This window comes from Lepidochelys kempii, chromosome 10 (genome assembly GCF_965140285.1).
Source record: "Lepidochelys kempii isolate rLepKem1 chromosome 10, rLepKem1.hap1, whole genome shotgun sequence".
In the NCBI taxonomy this organism is placed as follows: domain Eukaryota; kingdom Metazoa; phylum Chordata; order Testudines; family Cheloniidae; genus Lepidochelys; species Lepidochelys kempii.
Genome location: NC_136389.1, coordinates 10,432,945 through 10,445,062, shown reverse-complemented (window position 1 = coordinate 10,445,062; position 12,118 = coordinate 10,432,945). Strand labels below are relative to the sequence as shown.

Genomic DNA, 12,118 nt, shown 5'->3' with positions numbered 1-12,118 from the left:
GCTAGGAGGGTGGGTCACAGCCCAAGTCCCTCTGGCACTCGGGTCTAGGGCCTGTCGTTTTGCAGCTCATAGTGTAGTAATGATGTGTTAGCACAGCTGTGAGACCTGAGTTCGGTGACTGTAAGCCCAGGTTTACATTGCAGTGCAGATGCTCGAGCACGGACTTGGAATCACTGAGTTCACTTACTATTTTTATTATTTTATTGCAAGTATTATTTTGGTATAGATTTGTGTACTTCTCCTGCTATTAAAGAAAGAGTAATGCTGTGTTTGGGTCCTGTGCAAAGTCTGTCTGTTTTGTATACTACACCTGATTGTGTGCCCCTGAGAGAGTTAAACTGGAACCCAGAAGGCTCACACCTTCGGTGAGATTCAGGGAGAAGGTGTGTTTAAGCTGGGGGGGGGGGGCTGTGAGGCCTGCTCTGGTTCCAGGGACTGGGCAGTGGATCGCATGGTCTAAACTCTCAGGAGTGGGTGTTTGATAGAGAATAGGCACCCTGAGAGTATGCCTGGGGACGCCAAGACAGAGACAGTGTTCAGAGCTCTGTTCAGACTCCAGAGACTGAACACACATGGGATCCAGCAGCTGTGTCCCCTCACAGCAGTCTGGTGAGTGGCCAAGAGGGGGTGCCAGCCTGGAGCTTTGACAGTAGCCATGTGGACATGGGTGGTTGGGGCAAATGTGGGTGTTCCTGCTTTGCTAAAACTGCTCTGTAAACTATAAAACTGTGGAATACAGCTTTTTTCCATCCTTTCTCATTTCCCTGCAAAGATGTATTCAGCGTGTTCTTGAGTGGCTTGAAAAGCCATTACACTGCCATTGTTACTCTCTGTGGCAGAATAGGAAACTCAACATATTCGTGTCCTGATTGTCTCCCTGCGCTTCATCCCAAAACTGCAGCCTGGGCCTTGCCACAGAATACCCCTCACTGAGTCCCATTTGTGTTGCTGCTGGTGAACTATATCATTTATATCATAAAACAAGGGTCGTATTGGCATCGTGTGTTAGCTTTCAGTGGCACCGTGACCACTTTAGAAGAGGAGAATGGCAGTGGTAGAGATTTCATTGTATCTGTGTGTTTCTACTGAGTTTTCAAATTGCATTTTTAACCCAGCACTAGATATAATCCCACCTGATGACAGTATGACAGTCACAAATGCATTATTAATTTGCCAGAAGATCGGCAGAGAAGGAATTGGCAATCTCTCTGAAAACAAATGTAAAATCATTCTAAAGATGATTTAGAGAAGATTAAAATGTTTAGGGAGGGAGTTATTAATATTTTTTATATTCCTGATACATTTCTAGTAGTTCAATAGGATGTCTAGCTTTGGCAGAGTGATAACGGGTCGAGTAATTTCAACCATTGCCAATCCATTTTAAACTTCTTTCAGAAGAAATAAGGGTATCAATCACTAGCATTTGTTTCTGCTGTAAGGAATAAAGTATTTCTTTATAGCTGACTTTCCATGTCTTGTGCATGGGGAAAGTCATACTCAGAAATGAAAGCAGGAGAATAAAAGCACTTTCACCCTTTGTAGAGTTTCAGCATGAAGAGCTAGTGCAGAACGGATGCATAATTCTGACCAGGAAATGTGGACAGGGCATAAAGGACATTCAGATACCTTGGAGTTCTCCTGCTTCTTATTCTCTCATACATAAAACTTAAAGGGAATCCATCTTTTATGTGGAAATATTAGTGTTTCAAGTACTCTTGTCCAGTACTGAAATAGTTCTTTCATGAAAGCAGTTGGGCTTTCTCAGCAGTCAATCAAATCTCATGCTTCAGCGTATAATCTGATTGCTTGTAGAGTCAGGAAGGAATTTCCCCCTTCCCTGCCCAACATCTACAGATTTGCACACTTGGCAGCTGCATTACTTGTGAAGGGATTGCCTTCTTCTGAAGCATCAGATTCTGGCTTCTGCTGGGGACAGGATATCAGACTAGATGGATTACTGATATGGCAAAAACGGTGTGTCTGATCAGTTGCTGGTGATGGATGTCAGGGTAAAGGGATATTATGCAGCTGCCGTTACTGTGTACAGTGGAGGAGCACAAATGGATGAACCTTCATGAAAAATATACCAGCTAAAAATTTCTGGAGCTACCCAAGTACTTAACCAGTTCAGAGGCCCTTGAATGGGCAATTCAGAGTTCAGAGTTGCCCTCAGGATTCCAGCAACATGGGACGGGTAAAGTCCAAGCTAAAAGCACCACCTAAAAAGTGGTCATCAGGGACCCAATTCATGTGCAGCTGGATGCTGGAGAGAACAGAAGGAGCTGCAAGAGGACTGCAGCCTCAAATGCCCCTTGATCCACCAGAACCCATTCCTTGTAGATGTGTTGTCCCCTTTCGCTCACAGTTGGCCAAGAAAGAAAAGTTCATGCTCTGGTGTTGGAGATCCAATTGCTGAAAATAAAAAGAAATGTGTGATGTGTGTGTCTGGATACTGTGTTTCACAGTATATCTGTGAAAATACTCTCTGGATTATCCTGAACTTTTGTTTCAGTATTTGTTGTCTTCCCTTTTAACTAGTTGGCATGGATGGCAATTACAATGTAGGGGGGACAAGGAAAAATGAGACTCCAGGAACACCCTCTCATCTCCATATTTGATAGCAATAAATCATTTTCCCTTCCTCTGTTCTACTTCTCAGATCCCTCTCTCTCCTTGTGCATCTAGTTTAACCCACTCACGCTTATCTTCACCATTTTCTGCTCTTCCCTACCATGTCTGTTTGTGCCGTCTTCCCCTTCTCTGGCTGCCCCACTTGTACACTGAATGCTAGCAAATCCTCCTCCCTAAATCTGTCTTCTTTGTCTCCTCTTCCAACTTATGATTTTTGGCTTTTCTCGTAGGACTTGGAACAACCTCTCTCTTACTGTGCTCTAAGCACTATTTAAAACCTTCTTCCTAAAGTCTCTTCTCTAGTGCTGTCTTCTCCACATCATTCATATTTAGACATGTACAATTTTATGTTTTACCAATAACTGACAACAAAACTACCCTGGAGCCTTTTTTCACAGTTTAAGGGTGGGAGGGGTGGAAAAGCTTGTTTGAAATTTCAGAGGTTCTTGCTTTTCAGTGTTTTGCTGGATTAGGTCTCCACATTTGTCACTGAGAAATTAAATAATATACCTAGATGTAGAGGGAGAAGTTTTGCAGCTTAGAGCTTTTTCTCTTTTAAATAAGAAAGGATTCTTTGAATAGGAAGTTGTAATTGGGATGAAATTTTGATCAAAAACCCTTTGGAAAACATTTTTTAATTTAACAAGTACAACTGCATCTTGAAAATGGATGATAATTTGCATAAACTTTACATCAAAAACTGGAAATTCTATTCATAATGTATTTCCCTGAATACTGCAAAACTAGTACACTCCTCCTGAGAGAGCAACCTCTCTTATTTGTCTGGAAAGGGCTACATACATTTATTTCACTGGCAAATATTAAAAGAACGTTGTCAACTCAGATTAGCCCCAAAATTTTGTAAAACAACTTGTACAAAATTTAAGAAATGTTTCCATGTAATTATATTAGAATATTCCAGTGAAAACAGTTGTTTTCAAATAATCACGCCTCTGCAGTTTTGCAACGTACATAGGGCATCATTGAGAACCTGAATGTGAAACTGACTCTAAATGTTAGTGAAAGAAACTGAATTGATTTTCATTGTTCTATGAGAGAGGAATGCACGTGAAAGAAAGTGTTGCATAAAGAGTGAAAAGTAAATTGAATCCTTTAAATTCTTGCAGGCTTAATCCAAAGAGATGACAGTAACATAGTTAAAGTAATGTGTGTGTGTATAGAATATAGGGTAAGGCTCTACAAATCACAGCACAGAAATCGCAGCGCTGGAGAATGCGCCACTGAAGTAGTTTTAAGTCACATTTGCGCCCTCTTGATCCTGGGCTCCTCCAGGAGTGGGAGAGTCCCTCAGTGCAACTCTGACAATCTTGAGGATCTGTCTCAGCTATGACAACCTCCTGGGGCTGTGGGCCGTAGTGCTGCCCAGAATCTCTTCAGTGCTGCATGCTACAGCGCCACCCGTGACACATCACTCCCATACCCAGTCTTGCACCTGGGGATCCACCCCTTATGCCATGGCTTGTGAGGAGGCCCTTGGAAGACAGCCTTATGTTTCTACCCCACTGTGCCTCTACTGAGGGAATTCTTCTCAGACCAAGCCATGACTTTTAGGGCCCCTTTATGCTTCTCCAGCCCTTTTTCCCCGGCCTAAAGAGGCTTGAACAAGGGGGAGGATCTCACTGTCCCGTTAAATAATAATGCAGCTGATGAGATTCACCACTGCAGTGCATCTTCTGTGGTCATTTACTTCAGTGTAAAACACTACTGAGTCATGGTAACTGTTTATACCCATGGTGCACTCACTTCACACTGGTGTAAACGAAAGTACAAGGTGCAGGGCAAAGATGAATCTGGCACAGTATTTTTTTGCTTGGACTAGTGTTGCAAGGTACATGGCAAAGAGACACCACATGGAGAAGCTCTGGCTTAGGAAGAGCTGTGCCGCTTGCAATCCCCTTCATTTACCTCCTCCTTTTTTCCCAGCGTAATTAGTGAGGTTGCGTATAGTCTCATGGTAATTTCCCAGTTGTGTTGTAAGGTTTTTTTCTTGTCAGCACCCACTTATCAAGCTTAAACTCTAATTACACTTATTTGTGCTGAAAATTGGCTATTATCACTATTTAAACTCCCACTAATTGTAAGAAATACTTTCTTAGCAAACTGTGAGATAATTTCACTTATCTAGACATGATAAGCTCTGCTCAATTCCTTTTTTGCATTGAGGCTTTCTCTTATTTTTCATCTTGATGGCTACTCCAGGGGTGAGTAAGGTAGTGACTGTGGACATAAAAGGAAATTGGCAGCGTTGGTTAAAGGTCCGAGATCTCACCAAGGGGGTGACCTACCTATTCAGAGTGCAAGCCAGAACCATCACCTATGGACCTGAGCTACAAGCCAACATCACAGCTGGGCCAGCAGAGGGTAAGTGCAACCTTAGCAACATGCAACAGACCAGAGCCAATTATATTAATTCAATCCAACAGCAGGGAGTAATACAGTGTATGTGCAAATACATTTCCAGTCCGAGGAAGAATTGAGTCACAAGGGCTCTAGGCATGATTTAGTGGGTTCATAACATTCCATGAAAAACGTTTTTCCTTTTTTATGAAATCCAGAAAGTCTGACTGCAAAAACCTGTGCAAATAAACTGAAAGACAAATCGACTAGCCAAGGGAATTCAAAGGTGTTCCTTGACAGCATGGTCCTGATTCTGATTGCACTGATCACACTCCTGATTCAGTCCTGAATTAACCCAATATAAATCAATGGTGTTTCCTGGGTGTAAAACTGGTGAGAGTTCAGAAACATTCCCTTGTGTCTTTATGCTTTGGCTTACACACATGAATATATTAGCCATATGCAAAGAGTGAGGAACAGCAGGCTTAACTTCAGACTCCCTGACTTGTTGGTTTGTGCACCAAGATTTTTTGTTGTTAAACAGATGATTCATTTTAATCATTATGTTTACAGCAAGAAAAATTAAAGTCTTACAATGATCTCTGCCGGACTGGTAGTCCTTAAAGCATCTGTGCAATATTCATGCACGATTCTATTTTGTGTCTCCCTGCCCTCTTAATCAAACAGAAGCTACCCTCCACCTCTCTCATTGCACCCCTCCCTTGTGATCTCATCTTTTGAAGGTGCTATATGATCATAAATAGCTCTCCTATAATGTTTGTGCAACAGTTATAATGTTCTTGAAATACCTTCTGCACCATGTGAATGCGATGGTGATGCATGATGCTGCAGTTTAACTCATCCTCATGCTCACATCACAGGCATTATAACTACTGGTCGGATGTGTGAATGACATGGTACTGAATGACTGAACAGGTAGCGTGTCTTTGCTGCTGGTCTGTGAGTTTCCAGGGATGGTGCTGGGGTGACTCTGTAGGCAGGAATACCAGGGATAATATGCAGATGTTTGCAAAGATGTAAGTGGTGAAAGTACAGGGTTTTTTGTTTTGGGGTGTTTTTTTTTTGGTCTGCTTAGTTGATGTGAGTACCCCTGTAAAACCCAGCAGCTGATATTTTAATCTGTGGTGCTCGAACCGGGGGAGATTTGAGCCAGCACCCTATTAAACTGGTTTACCCTGTGTATATGTTTGGCTTCTGTGTGTGGTTTTTATGTGCATATTTCTGAAGATGTTACAAAGTATAATGTGATCAACTCTCACACCCCCTGATATTTGCTATTCTGGTCTCATCCCTTAGGGTCTCCTGGTTCCCCTCAGGAAATTCTGGCTACAAAATCTGCTTCTGGGCTGACTCTGCAGTGGACTGAGGGAGATTCAGGGGACAAACCCACAACTGGCTACATCATAGAGGCACGGTCATCAGGTAGGAGGAACTACTGCTGAGGAAAAAAAAATCCATAAAACGTGGACAGGATTTGGTGATGGGAACTTGTTCCCTTTAGTCCACACCATAGTCCTAGCCACAGTGTAATAGTTTGGAAGAATTTATTTGTCCATGAAGCAGAGGAATGGGACCTTTTGAAGAAAGATAAGAAAGACACAGCTCTTCTTTTCTAAACGCCCACCACCAAGTGTTTTTACATAGCAATATGTTTACAGAAGGCAAAAATAGGAACTATGTTAATGGTCATATTTCCTCCTGCTTGGAAATAGTCACAGAAAATTGCCATGAGTACTGTGCCATTTTTCCTCATATGTCACCAACAAAGCTGCCAGTTAAGGAACTGATGTTATTCATAATTTAAAATAATGGACATGTATGCAGTCCCTTTAATGCAGAAGGATCCTCAAGCACTTTGCAAACTGTATATTTGAGGATCACAGATCCACCACTGAAATACACCTCTTCTGGGCAGAATGCAGCAGCTATCCTGGATCAGTAAGAAAACATGGCTTTTTGCAGTGGACGTACAGAATAACAACATCTCCGATTCATTCTACAGGAGGAATGTGATCAAGACAACAAAGTTATTATGTCATGGGATCTTTATTGACTATGGATACGTCTGCACTTCGAGCTGGGGGGAGACATCCCCATGCTCGCCGTAAAGTTAGAGTGTAGCCACAGCAGCACAACAGGCTAGCCGCCCCAGATACATGCTTAGGGTCTCTGACAGGCACGTATTATCCGTCCCTCTACTCGCACTGATGTGGCTACATTTTGGTTTTATTGCGCTAACTCAATGAGAGCTCGCGTGGGTATGTCTCCTCAAGCCCCGAATTCCAAGTTTAGACACACCATATAAGGGGTCAAAGCCTCATTTTTGTATCTGCTCTGGCAGATGGCACCTTCAGCTGTGTCATTCTAACTAATGCTGGATGTTAATTCAGACCTGTGTCAGAGAGAGGAGTGCCACCGATGGAATTCCACTAAGGTTTTTCGTTGGCACTCTCCCAGTACTGATTAGCTAAACCATAGGCTGAATTATTGTGATCTTCAGCCCTAGGGATATAGGCTTCCCTCATGAATTCCAAGGTTCCACTGTGATTCCATTACCTTTTCCTATTTTCAAGGACTCAACCTTGATCATGGTTTTCAAACAAAACTAATAAAATGCGCACATTCTTCAAGGATTGGAGTGTCCAAGTTTAACAAGGCCTTAAGTGGACTGGGTTTGGGCCTTGCTGCTGCCTCAGTTTCCCCTTCTTGGGCTTCCCAATAGCTGCACCCAGACTTCTGTGAGTTGAGCAACAGCTCATCTTGGGTGGGGTGGTTTATTAAAACAGTGCAGTTTAAATGTAATATTAAACTAAAACAAATTACCTCTCCCCCTCCATTGTCTCTTCAGCCCCTTACTGGTCTCACCAGTTCTTTCCACAACCCAGTTCCTGCTGCCTAGCATTTCTTCAAGCCAAGCTTCTTAAAGCTGTTGACCCTCTTAAAGTTTTTGTTCCTGACCCCACTGCAGGTAGCTCCAGCCAGGCCTTCTCCTCTGGCTATTGGGGAGAGCCTCTTTCCCACTCCTCTCTGACCTTGGTCCCCACTGAATCCCCGCAACAGCCTCCTTGCAGGTGTATCTCCCCCATTACCCTGGTGTCAAGACTTCAAATCCAGCTCTCTCACCTCCCCAAATCACTCAAAGCAAAGGTACTGTCAGATTTATCTCAGACTCTGGGCTTCTCTGAAGAGACCTCCCCTAGGTCTTTCTTAGTCCCTATTTTCCCTCTGGCTAAGGGAGCAGACCCACTCTTATAGGAAGCCTCATCCCCAGATTGCCATCATCAGATATTCAGTCACCTGACCCAACTACTGGCCCAAGCCCAAACTCATCAGTTAGGACCAGACAAGGCACAGGTGGGGCTAAGTCAAAAGCCCTTAAAGGGCCCATCCTGTAACACTCAGACAAAACAGTCATTGAAGCTTGTTAGCCAACTTTTACCAGTCCAGACAAATGGCGCTCAATAAAACAAGAGTATTTGAGAGTGAGGCCTACATCCCACTTACCTATCACATACTAACAAGAAAATGTTAAGTGCTGTGCTGAAAAAACAAGCGTACATAAACTATAGGAGTTTATTAGCTTCAACCTTCCTTTAAGATATCCTGGTGAATCCACTGTCACTCACATCTTGCTGTAGATGGCTAACCCCAAGCTCTAATGTGTTCCCCTAACACTGTGGAAACAAATTACAAGACTTCAGAAGGAGCATTTCCATGTAAGCAGATAACACTGCAGTGCGATGGCTACACCACAACTCCCTCTCATTGTCATGCGTGGCTCATCATTTAAGTGAATGTTTTACATTCACTGCCTAGGGATTCATAGAACGCTGGCGCTTTGTGCGGAGAGAATGATCCTTCCAAGGCAAGCCTGAGCCACATTAACTCATCCTGGCCCTACTCTACTGAGCCTGCAAACAAACAGGGGAGAGGTGAGGTCTCTTAGTGCTCCTGCTCTCAGGATCTGATTGTTAAACCATTTAATTCCTCTTCAGATTATTTTAATCCTATTCATGCTGCTGTAGCATGTGAACTGGCCATTTGTATGCTAGATTCCAGTTATTAGTTCTGGTTGAAGCTGTAGAGAGCGTGAAATGTGATCCAAGTGAGGAGAGGGACTAATTGCAATGTTTGTTTATTTCATGCAGGCTTCAGCTTCCTTTAAATATCTCATTCTTCCTCATCTCTGCATGCAGGAATTTGCCATCTGAATTTAGAGCTCAGCAAAAGAAGGGGGCTAATTTCCACTGCCCATGCTGGGCATTTCAGAAAAACATCTTTTTTTAATATAATGCTAAGAAGCTGTTCCTGCCTTCTGGGTTGTTACTGAGCAATGAAACGCAGGTTGGAGAGACTTTTTGGTTTTGTTTTTAAACAGTTGCTGTTTCAGAGAAAAGCAGTTGACATGTGCCTTTCACATACAAAGCAAGAAAGGGGAAGTCTCCATCTTTCTGTGACCAAGAACAGAAGCATCTAATAGGCAAATAAAAAGCTTTAGCATGATGTCAATATTTAAACACTGTGCCATTACCTTAGGGCTTTGGATCTCAGGTGTCATCTATTATAGGCCTCATTACCCAAAACATTAACTGCCGTATCATCTCATTTATCCTGCTGTAGCTCTCTGCCAGAGCTGCCTTCCACCAGGGAAGGAGGGGGCTTAGAGTAATAAATGCTGGCCTCTGCTCTGAGTTGCCACTTCATCAGGTTGTTCTTTGCACTGCTCTGTTTCAAGAGGCCCTTCTGTCCTGCTGCCTTTTTCTTTTATATACCCAGGTAAAGGTATTTATCCTGCCTCTCTGCTGTTCCCCTGGATCTATGTCAGGTGACCAGCCTGCCTACCTCCTCCACCTTTAGCATATAATTCAGACACTGGCACAGAACAAGGCAAAGCAACATTTTTTCAGAGATTTCAGGGCAAGTGGGAGAATTTTCAGAAAAACAGAGGTCTCTCCCCTCCTGCCTCCATTCTGTGGCAGGAGAAATAGATTCCAGCTCAGTTCCTCCTGCGTTACAGTAAATTCCACTGAGAAGTCTCTGGTGCACTCACAGTAGATATCACCTAGGCCACTTGTGTAATGTGTATCAGATCATGCCTTCTGCTTTTATGTGCAGAGAACAGGCAGAGAATGGCAAACCTGTCCAAATGGCCCTAATTTTACCACAGGGAAGAGTTAAGTGGTTTTATCTGCGTTCTGCGACACTGTGGCATCCCGTGTGCTTCCCCTCCATGTGGCTGGAGACTTGTGGCTGGTGAGGAGAGGGGTGTAGTCTGGGGAGCACCATTTTGCACAGAGTTGTCCCCCTCCAAGCCCACAGCTTTCCTCATGGATGATGTTGCAGACTCCCCGCCCCCTGCTACTGGCCTCCCAAAAGGTTCCTGAGGGATCCATGCTGCCATGGATATATGGAGGGAATAGTACAGAGGCATTGTGCCTTAATGCCTATGTTGGCCTGCTGCAGATGCTCTGAGATCTGTGGGATTTCCTTGCAAATCATAGGATATCTCCAGGGTAGGCAGGCCATGGATCTGCCTGCTTTGTGGGACAGATACCCAAAGCCCAGGACAGGATGATGCAAAGTTTCCTGGTGCTGACCTGGTTTTTCCCTGTAGGAGGGCATGGCTTAACCCTATAGTAGGAAAATGCATTTAAACATGCTTCCAGTTATCGTGGTTTCTAATATAGGCCAAATAAGCCCCCAATTGCCATGAAGCCCATATTTAGAATATAGACAAATCAGGCAAATAATGTATCTTGTCCTCAAAATTACTCTTCCCAGAGGACAGACATTTTCGGGAAGACCCCTTCCACTCAGCATGGGGGTTTTCCCTCCCCTAAATGACTGAGGCATTTTGTTTCCCGGAGCCCTGTGAACTGATCTCTCTCTAGCTCGTCTCTGGTCTCTTGAGTAATGTTTCTTTTTTTTCTTTTTTCTTTTTTTTTTCATTTTCTATTTATTTTTAAGCAAATAAGTAAATTCCTTGTTTAACATGGACACAAACCAGCAAAATTCAGTAAATTCAAAGTGAAGGATGCAGCTGCATCTCTGGCTCCTGCCATGGGGCCTTTCATTTGCTCCTGCTTCCGAACTGCGTGCAGTGACGGTTTGTCAGCCTTCACTTTCCATTCTTGTCCTTTTGTTAGTTGGCATCATAACCCAAACCTTTCCCTTTACTCAAGAAATTAACATTTTAATCTTGTCATTTGTGGGATGAACACTGACCAAGTACAGGAGACCCTAATGATCAGTAGCTTCTATTCTTGTAAATCTCCTGATGTCTGATTACTAGTAAGTTTTATAACACAGCTTTCCGGTTACACAAAGAGAGAAAAGCTAGTGTTTCAGAAATGAATAATTGACAGGTTTCCATCTAGCCCAGCTCCAGCATGCCAGTCATTTGTCACCTAGCCTGTCTTATAAGAACCAGAAACCTCTGTTACTGACTGACAGTTTTATGCAGCATAGAGACCCTGATTAATTGTCCATGATATCAAGCTTTTGTGTTGGTGTGGTGTCTGTTCGAACACCTGCAGTGCACAACACTGCTCACCATTTCAGAGGAATAAACTGTGTGCGTAGCCGAGGCTCAACATGACGATAGGTAGGAGGGGTTAGTGTCTTTTAGAGCGATTAGAGCCTTCTCGCCACACACATGCGTATGCCTCTCAACGCTGATGGAGAAATCGAAGCTTGAAGATAGAGATCAGATTCTTGTGTCGGCAGGAAATGAGGCTGGGCCTTGATGCGGTGTAGCATTTATAAAAACAGGAAGCAAAAGAAGATTGATTTTTCAAAGGAACTTTCCTTTTGGTGTCATATATTTACCCCTCCTATCAGATTCCACATACACAATGAAAGGTAATAAGAATTGAAAGAATGGACAGATGTTATTGAGGCAAAAGCAATTGAGAGTAATATGACTGCATCCCCATCACCAGCTGTGCTGAATCTCACAGTACGTTAAACAGGAATTGAGTGGGACCGGCTAGCCTTGCATCTGTTTTGGGGGTGTTAGTCAGTGGTGCAAACTTTGCTTCTCTCATTGGTTTCTCTGCACTGATACACTGTTGAGCTATTAGTTTTTGGCATGCAAATCCTTCCTTAC

General features: G+C 43.3%; 1 protein-coding gene across 1 annotated transcript in view; it reads left to right on the top strand.

Annotated features, from left to right (window-relative positions):
- SDK1 (sidekick cell adhesion molecule 1) overlaps positions 1–12,118 on the top strand; it is a 640,834-nt gene that overhangs the window by 606,537 nt on the left and 22,179 nt on the right. Inside the window, exons 39-40 of the mRNA XM_073361953.2 lie at positions 4,852–5,013; positions 6,307–6,432. Of these exons, the coding sequence (XP_073218054.1) occupies positions 4,852–5,013; positions 6,307–6,432 (288 nt within the window). The remainder of the gene's footprint in view (positions 1–4,851; positions 5,014–6,306; positions 6,433–12,118) is intronic.